This window comes from Pseudonaja textilis, chromosome 1, assembly GCF_049901715.1.
Source record: "Pseudonaja textilis isolate UNSWEBS1 chromosome 1, rPseTex1.2, whole genome shotgun sequence".
In the NCBI taxonomy this organism is placed as follows: Eukaryota; Metazoa; Chordata; class Lepidosauria; order Squamata; family Elapidae; genus Pseudonaja; species Pseudonaja textilis.
The window spans coordinates 287,670,627-287,695,313 of record NC_141990.1 but is presented as its reverse complement, the minus strand read 5'-3'; the positions used below and the strand labels follow the sequence as shown (position 1 = coordinate 287,695,313).

At 35.5% G+C, this 24,687-nt stretch overlaps 1 protein-coding gene across 19 annotated transcripts in view; it reads right to left on the bottom strand.

Moving 5' to 3' along the window:
• Positions 1-24,687, bottom strand: part of NRXN3 (neurexin 3) — a 1,274,597-nt gene that overhangs the window by 899,087 nt on the left and 350,823 nt on the right. For 12 of the 19 annotated variants that reach the window (XR_015741112.1, XR_015741113.1, XM_087922067.1 and 9 more), the window contains exons 5-7: positions 12,628-12,929; positions 7,685-7,729; positions 5,805-5,966 (exon numbers count right to left, since the gene is read on the bottom strand). Coding sequence is in view for 17 of the 19 variants with exons in the window: in XM_087922067.1 (XP_087778193.1) it covers positions 5,805-5,966; positions 7,685-7,729; positions 12,628-12,929 (509 nt within the window). In the remaining 2 variants the exon portion in view is untranslated. The remainder of the gene's footprint in view (positions 1-5,804; positions 5,967-7,684; positions 7,730-12,627; positions 12,930-24,687) is intronic. The other 7 variants (XM_087922069.1, XM_087922070.1, XM_087922066.1 and 4 more) reach the window with 2 other exon arrangements.

Genomic DNA, 24,687 nt, shown 5'->3' with positions numbered 1-24,687 from the left:
CCCTTTGTATTTTATATTCTGATAAACTAATAAAATTTGAAAACAAAAAGATTTTCTCCCTTGTTTTTCAGGTCTTACAATGGTGCATTAATCACTATAAATATATTTGGTTATTCTTTATTATTCTTTATTCTTCAATTAGTATAATCACTAATTATTTTTGTTTGTATTGTAGATGTTTTTGTATCTCTCTATTTAAAATGTGCACGCACATTGAGGTAGCAAAAAAAAAATGTTGCTGTCAGAGTACTCATGATTCTCTTGGTTAAAAACAGTGCTATTATTTTTGACAATTTTCAGATATGAGCAAGTAAAATTCAGGGAAGCTCAGTTTCATAATATCGAGTAGCATAACATCCTCTTCCCCATCCACTCCCCACTTTTGGCAGTATAACTACAATTCCATGGTGAGCGCAATCCTACGATCTTTTGGATTTGTGTCACTCACAATGCTGTTATGGAAGCAGGCTATTTGGGCTGCTGGAAATTGTGATTCAGCAGCATCTGGAAAGCCACAAGCATTTAGCTCCTTGTTGAAAACATTAAGTAGCTGAAGATCATCAGGACAGATATCAACTGAATGGATAGTCTAACTCAGGGGTGTCAAACTCATGTGGTCACGGCAGTGTCATATGACATATCGGGACTTTTCCCCCCTTCGTTAAACCTAGTGTGAGCATGGACAGCACGTGACGCATCTGGCCCAAGGCCAGGAGTTTGATAGCCATGGTCTAACTGGTATAAAGGCAACATTGTTTTCTAATATATTTTCTCATATGACAATACAAAGATTTCTGAGCACATAATCATGCTAATATATGGATAAATAAATGCATGCATGTGAGTGCATATATATATAGTGATATCTGTGATTGTGATTACTATCCTGCTATCTTCGGAACCCAAGCACATGCTAATGCTTATGAAAAGGTATACCTATACCTACATATACTATTCATACAGCCTGTTTGTGATTTACATGCATGGTGACATAGACCTATGGATGCATTTGTTGTGCTTATTCCTCACATAAATATTTGTCTGAGGTATGCAAAACATTCAAAAGCAGTCTTAAATGAAGCAGCCTTCCACGAAATGTTAAAATAGGGTTGTCCTCCAGAAGGTTAACAAAGCTGATTCACAGCTATCCCTAGTTGTATGTATGCTTATCCAGGCACAGAGACTACCAGAAATGTAAAGTATCTGTGCGTGTATAGAAATGCATAGCCAGCAGGGACAGATTTCAAAGCAGCAGTATAGCTACTTTAACTCTCCAGCAATGTACTTTAGTTACATTAAAGTGTTTTGTGAAGCAGTCCTTCGATACTTTGCACAACACCTATATTTACTTATTCAGCAGAAATTTTCCTCCATATGGTGATAGTGAACTAACTAATTTGTACTTGAAGTGGATGCTATTAGTGGCATTCTCTCCTCAAGCATATTTAGTTGGATGTTTGACCCACCTCATTTTGAAGATTCAAGGCAGCTACCAGTATTCCAAAACAAAACAGAGAAAATATTGATCTGAATATCATTTAAAAAATAAAATACAATGCACATAAAGCTCAGAAAAATCAAAATTTACTTCATACCAACATCAAACTATCAGTGGGATTGTGCATACTTTTCTTTAATATGCAATATTTTTTGCATGGTGTCATTTGGACGTATTGCACATTATACCAGTGCCTTAAATATATTGGGAGGCATAGTATGAAGATTTTCTTTTTTTTGCTGCACAGTTTGGTGCTAGTTTCTCCCCTCACCCTCATCTTCCATACCCAATAGGATATTGGTTCTTGCTTTAAAAACACATATACCAGAATTGGAACACAAATTGCTATGACCTTTGGATTAAAAAAATATGAAAAGTCTCTTTAGGGCAAGATACAAATCTCAGCATAAACAAAGGTTTGAGAGGGATTTCACCTGTACTGGATCATTAAATTCCAAAATGGGTAGGAAATCAGAAAGTATAAGAGGAACCAAATCATCCATTATACAATACTGGTAGATTGTTTTGGATTTGTTCAATATTATTTCTGTTGGCTGAAATATGTATCAGTCATTTAATGAAATTCTTGGTTTAAAAAAATAGTTTGAAAGTAAAATGGAAAGACATTTTCTGAGAGTTGATAATTCTCAAAGGTTGTTAAGCCTATTGATATTCTCAAGGAAGAGGAATCAGAGATAAACTTAGCTGCACATCAAAACATTTAAGTAACAAAGGGCAGTAGCAAGGCAAACTGGGGTAAGAAGACATTGACAACTGTTCCTTGCTATTGACAGGTCATTCCTTCTTGGCCCTGGAGTTCTCTGCAACCGCCCCCATTGAAGGGAGGATTAAGCCTATTCCAACAGACAATCCCAGGTGACTATTGGAACCAGTAGGGATTCAGAGGGAACTTGGAGTTTTCCCGAGGCTCTGGTGCATGATTTTTCTAAGGCCTTAGTTGTAACCTGGAATGATTCATGGTTCACCTGAATAACACCATTGTTGTGTGAGCTGTACTGGCTTCCAGTTGCTTTCCAGACTCAAGGTTCTTTAAATAATCTTTAAAGCTGACAGAACTTGGGGACTGAGTGAAAAGAGGGAACAGCCTAGAATCCCTACACAGCCACAAGTGAACTAAGATCACCACGACCACCCCTTGTGTGCCATTGGCTCTTATTTAACTCTAATCAGGTGCTGGCCATTTGTTGGAAAGATTACTGTAGGTAGGCTTTTAGCAATAAATCAACTTAATTGAACCTTCACATCTGGATCTGGGGTTTTACACCTAACATGGAGCAACTATGGAACTCCTAGATAAAAAGGATCATATATTCTAGACCTATATCAATTAAGGGTTTACACCTGTGCACAAAAGAGATACAACATTAGTCACTCTATTTGATGACCAATGCTGAAATTTGGATGTCAGTGCAGGTAATCCTCCACTTACAACTGGGCTCAGAATCTTAGCCATTGAATGAAGTAGTCATTAAATGAAACACCATGTGACCACTTCACCCAACAACCCTAATCCCAGATCCCTCCATTGCAATTGTTAAGTGACCACATGTGTTGTTAAGCAAAACATTGAGGAGAGGGCATAGGCCTCCTGATCATAATGGGATGAGTACACCTGGGAGATTGATGGCTTTTGCTAGAGTTTTTTTTTCCAGGTTTAAGGTCTGTTCCTCAGTCCTAGTATCCCTCTGGATGGGCTCCAGGGTTTGGTAGGGGGCACTGTTATTCAGTGGTTTTATTCCTTCCCCAGCAGTTGTTCCAGCCATGTTTGCTTCTTGCAGGATACCTAGGAATCAGTGTTTTTCTGCTTGCTATTCAATATTTGTATGAACTCACTGGGAGTCAGCCTTTCAAGGAAAACCAGATTGAAAACCATTGCTATATAGATGAGTAGTGCTTTATGATACAGAATCTTGCAAGTCTGAATGTATTTCTTCCCTTTATTTTCATATGAACTGTCTGAGACATTTACTCTTGTCATATTTCGGCTCCTGCTGAGGCCTCTTTTGTTTCCTTTGGAAACACTTTTTGCTCCTGCCCCTTTCAGAGGCCATTCATCTACCTTCTATACTGGGGGATGTTTCGGACCTGGTATTACCAATACATTGATGATACCCAATTGCATACTACAACCCTAGGCTGGGCCAGAAATGCTGCATTGTCTTCCTATTAATTTCAAGCGCTGCATTGTCTTCCTATTAATTTCTGAATGCAATTAAAAATGCCATTATTGACCTATAAAGTCCTTAGTAGTTTGGCACCTGGCTATCTGCAGGACCACATCGCCACACTAATGTCATGCCATGCACTGATTTCCACCATTTTCAAGAAAAGGGTGAATCCTGGAAATCCCAGAGTTTGCTAATAGGACTGGCCTTCTGGAGCTAATAAATGTGATAATAATAAAAACAAAGTGGTGTTCTTTCAAATGCTTTTTCTCTGGTCTGACCATTTACCTTCTTGAAATAGTACATGGTTGCTTAACAGTAGGACTGCTATCTTAGACATGCCAACATCCTTTACTTTGAATCATTGCTTTCAGCTGTGATAGATGATGGAGTTGAGGACAAACATGATTCAGAATTTTCTGCCAAGGTTATTGGTTTTAACTGAAGAAACTGTTCTGTCCATTTTCCCCACTAAGGAGCAGGGAGACTATAAAGCCCCAAACATGATCCCAAAACCTGCAGGTGCCAGTAATACAAATAAACATAGAGCAATTAGCAAAATTAACACAGTTTTAAATAGCTTGGTTCACCAGATGCAGAGACGTAGCAGGGTTCCATAAAATGTAAAGTTATTAGAAATTAAACCATTAATCATCTGTTCAAAGGCCTGAATGCAAAAACCGTTCTGTCTGAAATGGAAAAAATGGCATGGATTTAAAGGGGACAATTCAGTTGTTCCAAGTCTGATGTTGAACTATGTTCTATAGCTTTGATTCAATTGAGAAAGGAGGATTATGACCAGAATTCTTCCCTGCTCCCAGCATGTGCAACTACTGAATCCCAGCAACTCTGGAGGCCTGTTTCAGATATTCATCTCCCACCCACCCCCAGATTGTTTGAATGTTCTAATGCTATAAAGAGAAATAGAAAGCCAGATGTACATGAAGTTAGTGGTGGCTGCAAAGGCATCCAGATTATTGAAGATGTTAGTGGTGGTTATAGTACTACTTATTACAGAAAGGTAATAAAGGAGAATAACAGCATTATTCCAATGATCAGGTATACATTCAATCTTTACATAGATGTTAAACAAGTTGTGCATCATTCCAAAAGTGTATTAGATTCATATTTTAACATTTTCCCATCTATCCCTGCATCATTATCCTTTTAATATTTTCACATAATTGATTACTTCCTCTTCATCTTATTTTTTGAAAGTTATATTCATTTCAGTTTTACTCTTTGATGGATCACTATCACACATGTATAAATATCTAAATGCTTCTTCCAGCATTTTTTCTTTTAGTTTCAAGTATCATTTGCAGGTTTTGTTTTGTTTTTATTCCACTTAACCTGGCAGAGGCTCTTTGTTTAGCCTTTTTCACACAATACTATTTTTTTTAAAAAAAATCTATAAAAATTGTTGTGCTCTTTTCATCTTGTTCTCTTTTACTACATTATTTGCAACTTTGGGAGATATTTTCCCCTCTAAATCCTATCCCCCATGTTCTCCCATATTTCAGTGATTCATTTAACAAAAAAAAACACACCTTTTCATCACTTTCTAAGTCATATTCTATCATAAACAACCAACTCTTTCCTTCTCTACCTCAATTAAATTTTATCCCAATAGCCCTGTTAAATTCTTCTTCCCCATCACTCTTGCTCATTTGACTGCTGTTACTGAAACTTCAAAATTTCTGTGAAGCAGGTTTCACTAAGGAACCCACTTTATTTAATACATTATTCATCTAACATCATTTACAGAGAACTCATTTACAGAGAACTCATTTACAGAGAACTCAGCCAGCCCAATGAGTCCCTTAATAGGATATCCCATTCCATTTCCGCTAATTTTCAGAAGTCAACCTTTCCTGGTCAAAGAGAAATTTCTGTCTTCTTGGATTGCTTTAATGTATTTCTCTTCAATATTATTATATTTCTGCAAACTTTAAGGTTTCTCAAAGATTGTCAGTATGCTTTACCTTTTACATGTGGATGATTCTTTCAGTTTTGTGGTCTCTACAGCATGATATTCAATAAAAAAATGAATGGCAGACAAAGAAGTTATTTAACAAAGAATACAAAGCAAGATAATACTGTTGATTTGAAACATTTACCTCCTTCAGACAACCCATGAAGTTATTGCTGATAGGAGATCCAGGTAAATCAGCTGTACTGGGACTTCCACCGACATAGAAGAAGTCATCTGAGCCAAGCATAGTATAATCCTCTTGTGTGTAGCCAGTAGTGGTAAGGATTCCATCCACTGAGATTGTCACCTGTTTGAAGGATGCAATGGACAAAACAAAAAAAGAAAAGAAAAGAAAAACAAAATTCCCAGCAATGACCTTACGGTTCTTAAAAGAGCAAGTCCTCTCCCTATTTTTATAAAACTTTTAGGATAGGTTTTGCTGAACTTTGTTGATTCATTGCAGCTCAGTTCCATTTTCTGGTCTGCTTTTTCACCTGCATTGCTAGTTCAACTTTGCTACTGCCAAAAAGAGAGCTATTCTACCTGCCATTGATGGCTTCCATTTAATAAGGCCAGAAAATGGAGCAGTTGGTGGACAGGAGCACTTATCTGAGCTGATAGTATGATTGATTAGCCATTATTGGTAGTGATTATTGTTAGTTATGACTGTTAGCAAAGACACTAATGATGAAGTTGATATATTTGATTTTGCTTCTTTGTATTTATTTGGCTCACAGCACACAAATGAACATGCATTCAGGGAAGGGAGGAAGGAAAAGGATCTCACTTTCAATACATTATGAAATGAACATGCTATGTGCCTACAAAGACACCCACCCAGTACTGCAACTTAAAAAGAAAAAGAAGTACAAAAATTTAAAAAAATCAGGATTTTAAAAAAAATGAAAGAAAGAAGTTGACCATACATCAGCGAAAATGAAACATATAAAGTGAATTTGAAAACAGGAGGAAAATAATTGCCAAATGTGCTCACACTCTCTACTTTAGCACACCCATGCCATTGTTTTTCAAAATCCAGAAGGACAAAGTATCCTGAGAGAGATTTTTTTTTTCCACACTTGCATGCGTTCCTTAAAAAAGCAAAAATGAAATCATAAACCATAAAAGGATAAAAAGAACGCTTCAAAGAAAGGGAAACTAAATTTTAAAAAATCTAAAAATAGTCCAAACCCCGTAATCCATGGAGGACAATGGAAAACAGAAGGAGGGAAGGAAAGGAAGGTTGTGAAAATGATATATGTATGTGATTTAAAAGTTAGATTAGTGGTTTGGTGAACAGATGGGAAGAGATAGCTGCAGTATGGTGTTTGGGAAAGGAGTTGGGAATTAACCAGACATAGACATGCCATGCAGCGTATATATTGCCCTGAACCAAACAACTGGCTGAGCTTCTGTTGGTTATGGCTGGTGGAATTTCAAAAAGACAGGGAAAAAATATGTGTAGAGGCTAAGAGGCTAGAGGTGAAGAGGTTAAGATGGAGTGAGAAAAAAAGGGGGAAGGTTGGTCCAGTTTTCCTTCAACAGCTATTATTAGAACCAAAAACAAAAATGAAGAGGGAAAGACTGGGCTCACAACAACAAACTGCAGGCCCTGACATGGTAGTTGAGTTAAAAACCTTCAGAAGAACATAAAAAGTAAGAAAGTCTCACTTCTCCAAACTAAAAAAACGAAGAAAAACTAAAGGAAAGAAACAAAAGGGATTAGCAAAATATTGACAAAAATAGAATTAAAAAAACCTTTTAAAATAGATGAAGTGAAGAAGCCAGCGAAAGAGATAATTAAATCCCATTTCCAGAACTATTGTATTTATTTTCTTTGTTTTTGTATTACAGAAAATATATATAAATACAAATAGGAAGAAAAGGTAGCTATAGCAAAATCAAAAGAAGAAGAAGGGGAAGGTAAGTTTAAAGCGGAAGAAAAATAGGGGATGGGAGATGGAGAGGGAAAGGAAGATAACACACGGCAAACCCAAAAAAAGAGACAATAAGAATGATATCTACCAGACAATGTAGTTTGTTTACCATAGCGTGTCCAATGCCTGAGTGCTTTGCGGAAAAGGGGGAAGAAAGGAAATTAAAAAATTGTGAACAGAACGATTGTTAATTAAAATAACCAAAAGCAAAGATGAGTAGTTAGGGTGTTAGTACATTAGTCGGTTAGTAAAAATGACACATTGCATGAATGGTCTAGTGTTAGTCTTTCAAAAAAAGGCATGGGGTGCCCGACACACACAGAGTGAAAAGGAGGACAGCATGAGCAGGACTGTCTGGGAACCATGCCATAGAGATTGTTAGAAGGAAGGGAACTGCCTGCCCTTCTCATTGTTATGCTATTAGTGACACATCCCACTCTCCGAAGGAAGGGATATTTCCTCTAAAACCAAGTAGAATTTGAAGTATATAAACAATACTTACTTTTCAAGTGAAAATCAAATATTCATCTTCTGTACCTCTCCTCCCACATAAATAATGACAAACCATCACGATCATCATTTTAACCATTCTGTCCCATTTCCTGATCCATTTCAACCTCCTTTCTTATTCCATACTACCTTCCAGTATAGTTCAGATGCTCTAATCAACTCAACATATCTCTTGGGTATAATAGACAATTGCTTGATAATTCCTATGCACTCACCAAAACCCAGGGTTATTTTTTTTTCCTTTACAGTAGTTGAACTTTCAGGAAAGACATACAGAATATAAAAGTCCAGACCAACAGAGACAACATATAGCTCACCTGCAATATTCAGGAAAGTGGGGAGAAGTTTCCCTAATTGAAGGAGGCATGAAGATTGCTTGCATCACGTATTTTTGTTTGAATGGAAAAAGGTTGACAGAATTTAACATGTCATTTGAGGAAAGGTAAGACTTGTATTTCTTACCCATGGATAGTTTTATAACTGACTTCCAAACCGCCAAACTATAGATGCTAATAATCATGGTGATACTTATTCATTTGAGAGGCTTAAAAGAAAGGTTTAATTAGTAGCGTTTAGACATGTTACCAACATGGGAAAACATATGTTGATAACTGAATTTTTAGTTCTTCTAGTATCAAATGGGTGCTGGAATCCTTTAATTATGCAAACCTGAGAGACAAGTATTTTTTTTATGAAACACCAAAACTAAGGGTAATTCCCTGTAATGTGTACATTCACCTCATCAAATAGATTTTACAGTTTTCATTATGTTTTATCATTTTCTTAGTCTTGTAATGGCCTGTTAAACATATTTGAGTAGACATGCACAAGAACACACCCCGAAAAAGGTAAGATCTGCAGCCAGTCTAAAATTTATTGGAAAAAATGCTGCAGTCCTTTAATTGCAAAGGTAAATTCCACATTGTTCAAGCGATTGTGGGTTGGGTGAGATTGGACCAATAAGGTTGTTCTGTTCAATCTCCTGCTCAGATACATTTAGATTTTATAATTTCAAGGAAATTTGTCTTTGTTTCATGCTTATTTATACTATTTTAATATATTTTATTATTTGAAGTTAATAATATATAGCATTCTTAAATACCATTTTGATGAAAAGGCAAAAGCAGGACAATAATAGTTATTGGTAGACTGTGTTCTCTTTTGATGTATATGTTGTTTTTTTAAATTGTCACTGCATAGTTTGGTGGCTTCAAAATCAAATCAAATCAATAAAATATTTAGTCGAAAGATATTGCAGCAGCAATGTAAGTACTATCTTCATATTATTTTATTTTTAATCATAAAATTATTATTTTAAGAAATCTTTCATCACATGCTGGAAAGCATGACTGAGAAGCATGGCAGATAGAATTTGTACCATTTCCTTTGCTTTATATATTATTTGGGCCTGAATTTTAAGTGTATCTACAAGAAAAACAAATAATATTACCAACCTTTTTCTGAAAGTGCTGGTGAAAAATATTGACACTTTCCCAATTCTATCATTAAAAATGTTTACATCCAATAAAACAAATGTTTTTCTTAATATAATCATATGGGAAATTTACTGGTGCACAAACTACTTTGAATTAAGTATAGTGATTTATGTATGCAACAAAACGTTTTTATGTACAGCACATTGCATTTTTAAAAAAACTGCACATTTTTTAAAATGAATGTATACTGTTCTTTTATAAGCTTATAGTTTTCAGGATATAGGTACAAAAATAGCAAATTTGAATGATAAAAGACACAAACATTTATGTCTGCTCACAGAAAACCTGCATTAGTTTTTTAATTGAACAGTGTTCTGTAATATGATAATTTTAATATGTTGCATGAAGCATTCTTGATAGAAAAAATAGAATGCTATTGTCCAACAAAAAAATGTTATTTCATTCTGTTTTACATGTACATTGTCTGAATATATAATTAAGCCAAAACAAATATCTATTTTTAAAAAACCGCTGTAAATTCTATATTGCCACATCCTCTGTCCATATTTGGAACAGGCAGGTGGGTTATAGCTAGAAATATTAGTTTACTTTGGATTTTGCCTATTATTAAATGAAACGCTCTCCTATTTACAGAAAAATAATACACCACTAACTAAAATGGTTATTAAATTGAAAGAGAATTTCAAAGAACAACCATTATAAGCATGTAAATTAGTGGTGGGTGAAAATATATGTGCATAAAACTTGAATAAAATGAATTAAAAGTTATAGTTTAAAATTATACTTTGAGGATGACCGTTTCCAGACAATGAGAAAGTTTAAATGAAATAAGATAATTAGTCCAAGGTAAATAATTTCTGTCTTCAGATGTAGCGGTGCAATCTGATGCTCTTTTAACCAGAATTTGGCCTGATACCATATTATTGTTATGGTTAAGTAAATATGGAGAAGATCATGATAATTGGAAGAAAAAAATTAAATAATAATAATAAAGGAGGGCAAAAGCAAGGTTGCTAGATACTATTTCTGTTATTATAAATGTGAGCTTGCAAGAATTCATAGAAGCAGTTACTGACAGAAATCCTAGTTAAATGTTGAATAATTTAAGATTGGAAGTCACTCAAGGACTGAACAGCAATGCATTAGACTTAAAATGCTAGCATATTCAAATATATGCAACATTTAGGGTTTTGCTTACTGTCACCAATGCCTTGGTCAGCTCTTCTTTGGACTTGTTTGGACCCATAAAGTTCAGCTAGTCCAGAATGCAATAGCTCAAGCAGTGAGTTTGCCCATATGCTTTGCTTACCACTATGCTTCTGAGTGTAATTTAAGATGCTGGTTGTCACCTTTAAGGCTCAGGATCTGAGCATTTGTAGAACTGCTAGTTTAAGGGCTTTTGCTTAATAATTAAGAGAAGTCCCCTTCCAGATTCTGCCCCCAAGAAGTGCCATCTGCTGTAAGTATGTCATTGGTCCATCTTTGTTACTGCTCTCCTTAAACTGAATAGAATTCCCGTGGAAGTCAGAGCGGCTCCAAATCTTATTACCTTTGAAAAAATCTCTAAAAGAACTACTGATATGAGAAGGCACTAGAAATTCAGCTATTGGTGGAGGGGATGTCCAATTTGGAGGGGGAGGAAGAGAAAGATTTTCCTGTAGCCTGACAGTGGTTGTTAATGTCCTTAAATATACATGGATTACTATTTTTATTGTTATAGAAATTCCTTTCACTCCATAAAAGCATAAAATGATTGGTTTTAATATGCATATGTGCAAGTATAATAAATATGCAGTGTTTTGTTTAAATTAACAAGTGTTTGAATGTAAAAAGTTAAAATATCTATTTGAAAAAATCATGGGCAACAAACTACATAACATTTACCAATCAGTAAGATATAAAAGGACTATATGTACAATAGAAAATATAGTAAGAACTATATGTACAATAGAATATTTGTCATGCTGTAAATGGTCCCAAGTGACTTAATATATTTCTCCAGCTTTCAGAAGGAAGGTTATTTATATTCATCTGTACCTATTAAAAGCTTAAGTGTATGTTTTAGGAGAGAGGGAAGAGTTTTGATACTTTAAATCTGGCTAGCTATATAAAAATATTATTAGATACATCCATGTGTTTAGTAATAAATGGTAGTAATAAATGGAGTAATAAAGTAATAAGTGGAGTTATAAAAGGGCAAAATATTAATAATAATAAGGGTATAGGGAAGGGGGTCTTCAAAGTAACATTCCTTGTCTATGTAGTCATCACAGGATAGAGACAAAAATCAGTAGTAGCATAGATTCATAATGAAAATCAAAGCAAAGAAATAAGGTCTGGAAAAAGTACAGCCAGTATCAGGAGCATAAGGTTAAAATAAACACCTCACATACAAAAGAAAAATAGAGAGAAACAGGAGAAACAAAGATTATTATCAGCCCAATCCACTAAAAAATCCACCCGCACAAACTCTCTTGAAATGATCTTGCTCAGATATCATTCTCGGGTGTGTGTAGCAATGCAGTTTGTCATTCATCGCAAAAGGTTTGTGCAAAAGAAAGACCAAGTGAATCAGGCCCATTACAGAGTTAAAGTAATGATACTGTGGAAATGGTTAAATCAATTACCATGACATAAAGGAGAAAAAGGAAGTGGATAAAACTGCTGCAGAAAATACTTTCCATTCCTACTGTAATTAAATGCAACAAGAATTATTGCTGATAAGATTGAAATGTAATTAACGAAATAAGAAAAAAAGAAAGCAAAGAAAAGAAGGGGGAAGTGCAAAGGAAAAGTGAGATAAAAGTGAAGTTAAGTCACAAAATAGTGTTAAAACAAATTGGAGATGGGGGAAAGGTAGAAAATTGTCAAGTGGAAATGAAGTTATTGCAATGACGCCAAGTTATAGTAAATGAATGAGCACTTGTTTTCCCTCAAGTTACTAGAGGTTAGATGCTCCTCCCACTCCAAATAGATATACATCTTTCAGCTTCCTTCTAGCTACCAATTTACTATTATGTTTATTCACAGAACTTTACCACAGTTCTCTTCCTTTCCTCATTACCTGCCGCAAGTTGCGAGTCACTTTTACGTTGTGCCATTGGTTGTCATTAAATTTGCCACTGACTGGCTCCACAATGGCTTCAAAGGCTCCAGATCCTAAGTTAATGATCAGTGAGACGGCGCCATCTTTCAGAGCCAGGTTGACATAATCAGCCGACTTGCCCGTGTGCAGGATAAGGCCGTTGCGCTGCCAAGTCTTGAAGGACAGTGTGATTTCGTCACTGCTGCTTTGAATCGGGTTCTGGGAGAGGTCATAGCACAGGTATTCAGAGCCACGGAAAGTGGCTACATTCTCATCTCTTGCTGCAGAAAGACAAAAAGAGAAATGCAGAAGACTGATCAGCTTTGTTTCATAAAGAAATAACATTCAATTTGTTCCACTGAAATAGATATTCTTGAATCATGGTTATTTTTGTTCTTGCTTTGCATCCATTTACATTGCTTATATATTCAAAGCATGGAGAAGGCAGTTAGTGCAACCATCAGCTTATACCGCCTCTGGACAAAGATTACTTCTTAGAGCATAGGAATGTAACCTCTGATATAGTCATCAACATTTATATCAAACCTTCCAAGCAGGTAATCTTTTTAATCTCAGAGCGCAATATAAAGCTTTATTTTCCTGTCTTATTCAAAAGAGTAGTATAATTTTGGAAGAGAGATTACATTTAGGAATGAAACTGATACACTGTATGGGAAACACCAGACCCAAAAGAATAGAACATCTTTTTACTTGATTTAGGGAGATAAATGAATATAGTACATAAAATTGAGCAGATAGAAGTATGAGCAATTATCTGAATTAATCAAACCAAACTTTCAAAGAATTAAAATCAGGGGTGGGATTCTACAGGTTCGCACCTATTCTCTAGAACTGGTTGTTAACATTCTAAGCAGTTTGGAGAACTGGTTGTTAGAAGAAATTACTGGCCTAATCCTGTAAGGAAGGCCGGAAGGAAATATTCTGGTGTTGCTTACAGAAACTGCCTTTCCGTTGATCCTTATTATGTTCTAGGCAGGACTAGACTTCCTGTCTCAGGAACATCTCTGGATTTTTTTCCTCCTCCTTTGCTGATACTTTGCTTGTGTAGAGTGACCATTTAAAGTTACAATGGCACTGAAAAAAGTGACTTATGACCATTTTTCACACTTACGACTATTGCAGCATCCCCACAGTCATGAGAAGCCAGGCGAGGAGATGCATGCCTCGATGTGAGTGATGTTGAGTTGGCCACACCCATCCAATAACATGACCACCAAGCCACGCCCATCAACTAAGCCACACCCACAGAACCAGTTGTTAAAAATTTTGAATCTCAGCCCTGATTAAAATGCAATGAACTCAGACCATCAGAGGCAAATATATGGGTCTAACATCTATTTTAGAAGCTTATTTAAAATTCTTCTAATGTAATTTCTTTCATGAATGCTCTTTATTTCATCATATGTAACATATTGCATAAAGGTGCAGTATTTTCAATATTGTTGTAAAGTTGCCATCATTTATAATATCCAATAAATATTTTACTGATTTTGGCAAATTGCTCATTTAAATTTACTGATAAGTAAAGATCAATTATCTTGACGGATTTGTTTCTGGTTTTCATTCATTGACAAAACAGCATAAAGAAGCCCATACTACATACAATAAATATAAGCTATCATCCAGAGTTTTATCAGTCCTTTGAAAAAGGTACCTCAGGAGCGGGAAAGCATATTCTGTATAACTGAATACGTTGCTAAAGCAATGGCTTTTCCGGATGCTCAAAAATGTGCATATTTATTTATTCAATTTCTATAGCCACCCAATTGATTATGGGAGGCTTACAATTCTAAAATTATAAAACAATTTTTAAAATATTAAAACATTAAAACATCCACAAAATAAACACACTGAGTCCAAGTGAGGAGTCAAACGTGTCACCAGTCTCAAGTCCCTTCACACCACAAGAGAACTGATTCCAGCCCACCTTGAATTCCACTGACTCTTACCAACTGCCAATTTGCTTTGGTGATTAGTAGCTCAGGTTTTTGTACAGAGTTTAAGCTTGCAGTAAACTTTTCTATTCATTGAACTGCCTGGATTTCCTGTTTCTCAGGCTTGACATGCAAACAGCATTTGTGATGATTAATCGACTAATAGTAAAGCCAGCTAATGGGGCACTTAACACGTTCAGAGCCCCAGGTATATAGCCATGTTTTTAAAGCTTTGTAAAAAGCCAATAGGATTAAGCTATGGGTGATGGTGAGCCTCCCAGTTCAGAAATAGGAGTAATTGGAACTCTGAGTAGAGTTGTGCCAGTAGGTGCCATTTTTTTCTCCAAGAAAGAGCTTAAATGTGAACTGGATCTGTTTGGGTTAGTGCCATCTCATCCAGAACTAGAGATGGAAGGACTTTATCTTTGGAAGGTCCCAATACTTACAGCTAGTCCATATTGCTAATATTGAGCAGAGCCCATTTTGCTCCAAACAGCCCAAACAACCTCCAGACACTGAAATAAGAAAACCATAGCATCACTCAAGAGGCCTGGAGTATAGATATAAAGCTGGATGTCATCTGTATATTGATGATATCTCACCCAATGGCCTCACATAAATGTTAAATTGAAGGGGAAAAAGAATAGAGCCCCAAGGCACCTTACAAAGTAAGGATCACAGCTTGGATCTCTTCCCAGCTATCAGCATTGTCTGAAACTGATGTTGGAAGAAGGAGGAGAACCAGTGCTACACAAGAGCACTCATCCACAACCGCTGCCGCAAGCCCAGAAAGATTCCATGGTCAATAGTATCAAAAACTGATTCTAGATTTCTCTGCATGTGTATACATGCATGGACACATTGCTTTCCAGGTAAGTGGGGGAGCCCAAGTGGTAATGGGAAAGCCATCAACAGAATTAACATTTGCCTGAGAAAGGGCTGTCAAGTGACAACATAGGGGGAGCTGTAAAGAAATAGGACATTTCTAATTCTAATTCTAATTGGTTGTGCTCAGAAGGAGGCCACTCATATTCTGTCAACAATGTTGGATCCAAAATAGGTTAATTGCAATCAGGCTACTTTCAGCTGAAAGGTATATGAGATTTAAATAACTGATAGCTATGATAAGCTATCCCAACTCTATGGGATAGATAATAGAAAGGGTGTTAAAATGGTTGTGAATCATTAGCTAAGATTCCCTAGGCATATTTTATAAATTGTGATATCTAAACTGTTTTTTTTTGGGGGGGTGGGTATAATGGTCAGAAAACTTCATTTAGATAGGAAACAATTATCATCAGTTTTTAAAATAATCAGCTGTGATTTTTTTTTAAAAAAAACTCTGCCTCTGTGAGTTGGGTTTGAGGATAGTTATTATGGTTTTGATTCTACTCTGAAAATTAATTTCAAAAGCATGGAGAACTTCCACTTGATTCAAAGCATTTTAACAGTGATGTTTCACATACATCTTCTGTTTGTGTGTGTGTGTGTGTTTGTGTGTGCATGCATGCACACATTTAAACTATGCAGGAACACTTTAGGCAAAATAATAGTCAAATTAGTCCTGGGAAAGGAGATGGTATGAACAAAAATCAAAATAATCAAGCCTTTAATTTGCTTGGAATGTGGTGGGGCAGAAAGAGAATCTGGAGAGTTTTTGAAATTGTGTTATCATATCCTACAACAAGTAAGGTGTGACAATAATAGCATTCCTATTATCTCTCTAGTGTCTCTGAATCTGTCCTATCCTGAAGGGATTGCAGGTATATCAGTGTGCTGGCACCCAGGTCTATTTCTCAGTATATTCTGAACCAGTTGAGAATATCAAGGTGCTAAATACATGAAGCAAATTGTGGCATTTCTATTGTTGAACTACACTTCTGTATTGTTGGTATAATTCCCAACACCTCTCACTAATGGCCATGCTTCTTAGAGATGATGAGAATTGTATTACAGCAACATCTGATGTATGCAAGACTTGTCTAGTTTTGTGTTAAAATCAACTGCAGATTTGGTAGCAAAAGGATGCAGACCAATGAGCTAAAGCCAAATTCTGCAAAAAGTCAACATTCTTAAGAGATGTTTTCCCAAAGCTGGTATTTAGCCTCTTCATGGATATGTGAATAAAAAATTTCTGTTGTCTAATACTACATAACCACTGAAATCTTTAGCTATTGATAGATCACTTTTGGAAGAAATGCTCTATATACTGTTGGAAACTTTTTTTTAAATAAAGTTTTATTTGGGTTTTCACACAATCCATTAGGTAGAAACACAATTCATAAGGAAGGAACTCTCAGAACAGCAGTTTTGAATCTTTTCTTTCACAAAGTTCTGTCATATATTATTTCTCTTGTATTAACAGTGGTATTACAAATGGCATTTTCTTATTTTTTTTTTAATGAAGTTTTATTTGGGTTTTCACACATACAAAATACAAGTAAAACATCTTTTTTGAAAATAGCACGGTCCCGGGTTGAACTTCTTTATACAGACACAAAACTCAATTTCATGCTCCTTTTTGTATTCTATCCCATATCTTATACTATTTTACATTTTCTATATAGTTTTTCCCCTCTTTTGATTTTCTTGATTTTAATTTGATTATCTCATCTCAATTCAAATAATTATATTTATACTTTTGTCTGTTCTGTTTCAATTCATATTATCTTTTCTCATTAAACAAGTTTTCTCCTGTAGTTACTAATTGGAGTATGACACCTTTATATCTTTTAATTACATCCATTCAACTCTTATTTAAACTTCAATATATACCTTAAGGTTATGACCTTCAATATAATACATAATACATAACTTCCAATCGAATTCTGCTTGGTACATTCTTATAATATACACTATATTCTTTTTAAAAAAAGGATTGTAAATATATGTAATTATAAACCCTCACTCCATTCCAGTTCAGTTCTATCATTAATAATCATTAAAATCTTAACATCTTTAACACTTCTTTTCAATTAAATATCATACTTCCTTAAAAACACATATAATCTCCATAATTAATTTTCCCTTATTTCTCTTAACATATATTTTATAAATCACTAAATATACATTTTATTACATTTATTTATTGACAAGCATTCCATTGAATTACGATAGCTATTTTATCAGATATTTTAATCATACATTGTTTCATATTTTCTAAAATTATTTCTGTTTCTAATATAACCATACTATCTTATGTACCTTTGCAGAATCCCTTTTTCCATTAAATTTTCACCCATTATCTCTAAACAGACCTGTTTCTCTGTATTTTGTTTCTGTCATTTATGACTTCTTTTCCTTTCTTTCTTCCCTCTCATCTTCTCCCTCTCCTTTTTACCCCCTTGTTTCTCTAGCTCTAATTCTCTCTTCTGCATTTCCCTCTTCTGTTGCTTTCTGATTTTATACTTATTTTTCACTCTATTTCTTTTTTTTTTTGAGTTGTTTTTCCCAATCTTAAACTTTCCATTCTCTTCCCCCCCCGTCCTCTTTTTCCGCCATCTAAGATTACTTGTTCATTAAAGATGGCTTCTTCTTTGTCGCAATCTTCTTGTTCTGCAGGCATTTCTTGTTGTTTCTCATAATTCCAAATCTCCATTTCTAAAAACTGAAATATGAAGCCAAAAGAACCTCTCCCTTCTTGTGCATCTTTGTACTTTTTAAGTTCCATTTTCAGTTCTTCTAAAAGTGGAGCCATTTTAAACAGTTTTAAACAACCACCCGATTGATTTTAGTCATTCAAAACATAACCAAGAATCCAGAAATCATCAAGTAATCCAGATAGTCCCAAGTTATATCTTCTTATTTCTTTTTTGACTTTCTCTTCCTGGGGTTTTTGTTGCGATATTTCAGTTAGAATGTATCTTTTGGAAGTCTTATTGAGATTTTGCTATAAGTTCTTTTTTTTAATTCTAGGCAGTCTCCTCCCTTCCAGATCCTGCCCTTTTATTCTTCCTCTCTCCTTTCCTGTTTTCAAAAGCTTTTAATTATCCGGAAATCTTTATTATCCCTTTGACTTTTTATTTTCAGCATTAAATGCCTATTGATGTCAAAGTGGATTTTTTTTCCAATTTCTTACTTAACTCTCTTAGCTGTCAGTATAAGAAAAGGAATTTAAAAAAACCAAATCTTTTCCCTTTTCTCTCTCCTTCGCAGCTTAAAAATCTTCTTAGGGAACAATGTTATTGTTTTTTAATAGTTTCAATTGCAGGGTACCTTATTTGTTGCTTTTGCTGTTTGACCCGGTCAACCAAAACTTTCTCCTCGTATCTTCCTCCTGCACATTCTTTTCCGGTTGAATTCTTCTTTGTGGTGGCCATTTCTGACCACTGCTGCAACTGCCTTCGGGAAAGGGAGTAATGGCCAGCTGGGGAGGAGAGACGCACCTCTCCTCAACCCAGCAGGTAGTCTTCCCCCTCTTCACCACCTCTATGGGGTGGCTTAGCCCCAAAACCAGCTGGCTCGGGGCAGTCCAGCGGCGAGCACAGATCAAAGCCTCAAAGAGATGAGGTTTCGGTCTGTCACTGAAGAAGCTCAAACCGGAAGTTCAGCAATTCATTACCTGATTTTAATTACACCCAGGATTAAAAGAAATGGGAGCACTAATAATTTTAGGAGATCCATACTAGTGTGTGGATTGTAGTGTCTAGAAGATATGATAGATAAAATTATGTATAGTTAATATAGGACAAAAACCATACATGGTTATTTTGTTACTTATTACTATATACTGTTGGAAACTTGAGCCGATAGTTTGAGCTGACTTTGAATTCCACAAATTGTTTATTTGTTTTGGTAGTGGTGATAAAATGGTGTGATAATTATATAAAAGTAAATTATTTTAGTAGCATAGCCGAAAGTTTTATTATATCATCTGGAGCAGCAATAAAATACTGCACATCAATGTCCTCTAAACTTTGATAATGTCATAGTTAATAAAGACCGAATTACACTTAATGCAACCTTAACATCTCTTAGCAACAAGGAGTATAAAGGTCTGTATTAGCATGTAACAATTGTCTCAGAAAAATTGCTGACAACAATTGTATTTCCATGGCAACCAAGGTTAAAAGTTTTATAGTGTTATTTCTGCAACAGAAATTGCTGGTCGCTGTACTTTCTTTTGATCTAAAGAAAAGGAATGTATAACTATGGTCAGAAATATACTCTATATATCTACAGAGACATTTGATCAAATAGCTGGATTCTGGGGTCAGTGTTAAATGGAGTTACAATGGTTAAGCTATATCACCTCAATAAAGAATTTTGGAAGCATTTAAGAAACTGGGGTCAGGGAAAGCAAGCTCAACGTAAGTTATATTTATAGGGTCATTACTTCAACTCCTTTGTATAGGTCTTAAATAAGTCATTCAATGCAACTAATTATATGAAAGTTCACTGATTAATTTTAATAGTAATCCAGGGAAATTCTCACTCCAGAGACAATACTATGCAAAGCATTCCAAAGGATATTTTCAAAGCTTTTTATGCTTCATAATGCTCAGTTCCTAAAACGGTTAAAGAAACTTTTTAAACATTGCTCCTCTGGCTCTCCATCAGTTTCTAGGACCAAGAAAATAATTACTTGATGTAGCTGGCTGTAGCTGGACTGAATCTTTATAGAGAGCTATACAGCTCTGGTACTCATTTTTTAGCAGTAGTAGCTTCCAAAGCTTGCTGCTTATTCAAAATGTTTTGGTCTCATTTCCTCCACACACAACTGGCTGTTGTGTTTCTACCTAATGGATTGTTTTCTAAGATTTTAAGAGAACAAGTAACCACATCTACAATATATAGCAGAGAGATAAAAGAAGACTACTGAAGATATAGGGGTCTGGGTGGAAAAGAATGGCATTTACTTATTATTATTTTTAATGAAGTTTTATTTGGGTTTTCACACATACAAAATACAAAATACAAGTAAAACATCTTTTTTGAAAATAGCATGGTCCCGAGTTAAACTTCTTTATACCCTGCAGGCAGTCTCCCCGCTCTTCACCACCTCTATGTGGTGGCTTAGCCCCGAAACCAGCTGGCTTGGGGTGCTCCAGCAGCGAGCATGGATCGAAGCCTCGCAGAGATGAGGTTTCGGTCTGTCGCTGAAGAAGCTCAAACCGGAAGCCTGGCATTTTCTTATTTTTTATTTCTGAAGTTGATATTTATCATAAAAGAAAACTGTCTTTTTTATTTTCAGCTGATTTATTTAGTTTCTTTTATATGCCAAGTCATTATTACTAAGATCGTATATTAGAGACTGGAGGCTAAAACATATGAAGAACAATTGCAGAAACTGGGTATGTCTAGTCTCATGAAGAGAAAAAGTAGGGATGACATGATAGCAGTCTTCCAATATTTGAGGGGCTGTCACAGAGAAGAGAGGGCCAACCTATTCTCCAAAGCTCCTGAGAGCAGGAAAAGAAGTAATGGATGGAAAGGAGAGATCAAATTTATCAAGGACAGGAACTATTGAGAAATTTCCTGTCAGTGGGAATAATTAATCAATGGAACAGTTTGCCTCCAAAAGTTGTAAGTGCTCCACCACTGGAAGATTAGACAGCCATATGTCCAGAATGGTATAGAGTTTAAGTAGGGAATTGGACTAGAACACCTCCAAGATCCAGTCTAACTCTGTTATTCTTTTATTTATTCATGCTTTCTTGAGCAGGTTTCTACCATCTACTTAATCTAACATGCACACTATCTGAAAAAATAAGTAATATTTTGGCACTTAGTATTTTTTATACTAAGAACCCAGGGGTGGGTTTCTACTGGTTCTGTCCACCTCTGTAGAACCGGTAGCTCTGAAGAGCAGCAGACATAGAATTGGTTCTATGTCTGCTGATGTTTTTGCCCACCTGCCCACCTGGGCTCTTACCTGATCTTTATTTCCTGATTTTTCAACTTCAGCTGCCAAACGAGGCATAGCTGCAGTTAGAAAAGCAGGAAAAGAGGGTTGTTTCAAAGGCTGCTTCTCTGCAGGCAGCTGCTGCTGACAATTTACAGGTGCACGGCTCACAGCCTGCAGGGAAGCTCGTAAATCCCGAACCAGTAGTTTACCCTGTCATATCCCATCCCTGTAAGGACCCACCCACCCCCACCAATTTCATAAGTGCTTTTTCCTGCCTATCTTAGTGTTGACTACTAAGAAGATGGGATCTGAGCTGCTAGTTTCCATCTTGGGTTTGGGGTTTGGGGAATTCCCAGAAGTCCCTAGTATTTTTGGCTTTAGTTTTTTTCCATTTTTCCAGTTAAAGTTGTGGTTGAATTTGTTTATGTGTTGAGAGATTAAGTGTCAGCCTTGGAAGCCATATTTTACTTGGAAGCTTCGAGGCTGCCACATTTAGTGCCTGGGAATTTGGGAATGGGGGAATTCATAGAGAGGATTAGACTCAGCAACATTCTTTCTTAGAAAGTCAAGGACATATTAACCTGCACCTGGAGAGGAGTGTCTGGAGGAATGTCTCCAGTTGGGATGACATTTGATTGTGCCATATGATGGACTAGTGGGTGCAGGGAATGGATCTTTGAAGTTATGTTGGGAAGGGAGTTTCTTGGGTTGGAGTTTGTTAGTTGGAACACTGACATTAAGGATTTTTCATTATGTCTTCTGACTGCTAGCTTATGTTCATAGATTCATTCTGCCAATCCTCTATTGATTACATGGTAGCTGCCACAGCCTTACACTATAACAGATGACACCTGTGGGTTTTGTCCCCTCTCTTTGGTTACTAGAACCTCAGCATTTCTTAGAATGCTTTGAAGGGAATTTGTTGGTTTGTGTGCTATAGGGATGCCAACAAGTTGTAGTAATTAATGCTGTAGTGAGGACATTGCAAGACTTTTATCTGTAAAGAATAGGTAGATGAATTCATCATTGAGATATATATTATTTATTGGGAGCAGTATAACTTTTTAGGTAATTGCCGTTGTCAGATTATCACATGATAGTCAACAAAAGGCATTAAACTGGCAATATCTGTGCCAATATTGGATTTAGTAAATTATTCTGTCCCCTGAAAGATTATCATTCTAATGACTTCTCTCCATTAGACTGTCCATCAGTATCTATTACCAACTTGATTAATTATTGGGAAACTAATTTATGTCTGGAATTGGCAGAATTCTTTTTTTTAGTTTTCCTTTTTTCAGTTTGGCAGCGCATCTTGGTATACTGATGATTCTATAGCAATGAACCTATATCTTGGGAAATAGGCTAAAATTAGGTTTTTTAAATCTTTTTCTTGTTCCTCAAGAGAATATTTAAATTGCACCTTTGTATGAATTAGTAATGTATGATTATCCTTTTTTCCCCTTTTTCTTGGTTAGGCATTTCCTTTATTTTATATAAGAGCCAGCCACTAAAGAAGTGTATCTATTCTCTCTTGATGGAGATTGATGTAGAGTGGAATAATTACCATTGAATTTATCAATCTGAAGGAAACATTGAGCTATTTGTATTGACTTGGGCTAAATATTCATCAAAAGAAAAATATACTAAAAGAAAAATGCAAAAGTGCATGAATAATTTTGCAGTCACAACAGAGTTCTTAATATGGCAAAGGCTTTGAAGAACATTGAATTCCTTCCTCATTAAAAGATCACAAGGGACTACATATGCCAAAATGATTTGGCAGCTGATAGTTGAGCCTGAAAGAGTAAATGAATTTGAAATATGTGGGAATCATGATTTCCAGGTTGGCAGACAGAGACTTCAATAGTTTTCACCTTACAAGTATCTTTTATAAATGCAGAGTGGTTCAATGAATCCATGAATGGGACCCTGATTTCTAAATGCTGAATTGGGGCCTAAATCTATAATTACTGGATCAGATTATTTGATTAATGTTTTATAAAGGCAATTATAATGTTCATAAATGCAATTATCTTCCACTCATATATTGTCATTTTATGTTTCAAAAGACAGCAAATTGATAAATCTGCATCTTATCTGTGCTATGAAATCTGACTATAAAATTTGCATATATGGCATAATGAGCACATTATTGTTTGATCCTGCAAAGGTTTTGAATAGGATACTTGAGTTCTTTCTCCTTTCTCATAGTTATAACTTGATTTAAGATAATAGATCACAGAAATCCTGCTGGCTCAACCAAAGTGAAGCACACTGTAACCTGAATAATATTATTTTCATATCTTGATATGATTTATGACTGTAAGTCTGCCATCTCTATTGATTCAGTATGTGTCAAAGGATAGAGAAAACTTTATTAAATTCTGCAGAATTAATGCTACATCATGTCAAAACAGTCCCTTTGGTCCAACAACAATCATTCTGGTGTTTTAAAAGTGCAATTCAAAAGCAACAACTCTGTTAATAAAAAGTAAAACAGAGTAGACAAATATGGACAACAGAAAGTAACAATGTAATTCCTATAAAGTACTTTTTAAATTCTTTGTTTTCTTGGAATTCTAATTGCAACAACTATAACAGATGTAGTTATATTTTTAAAAAAAAGACAAGATTGTAAACACAAATGAGCAAGTGAAAGATAATCACAGTAGAATGCCATTTAAAGGGATTCATGTTAATGATATCCCAATATTTATGTCAGACATTTTCACAGACTCAGTAGTCTGAAAATAAAAAAATAAACTGTATTAAATGTATTTATTTTTTCTTGCAAGAAAGGACTTTACCTCCTCCCTCTAACAAGGAACTTAATTTAGTACAACACACACACAAACACATATGTTTTATCTTTTTCTCCTGGGCTGAGAAAAACTTTCAATGCTGCTGTTTTATTTGTTCAAGCCTTTCCTATATTTCTATATTACTGCTTTTTTTCCCCTGACCTCTTCCTTCTTTTCTTCTGTCCTCTACAAAAGCTAATGTGTTAGCAGGGAGAGAGAAATTAGTAAAAGCAAACGGGTACTTAAGAACTCCGCTGCAATTAGTTGGTTTGACAACTTGCTCATCCTTTGCTGAGCCAGATTTCTATACTTAGTATTAGTAATCTTTTGGGATCTCAGATGTGGTGACAATTCTCTGTCAGCTGCTGTCTTTTGTCTGGCTTCTTTTGCTCTCTCTTTTAGGAACGCAGTGTGTTTCAGCATTGGTATAGCA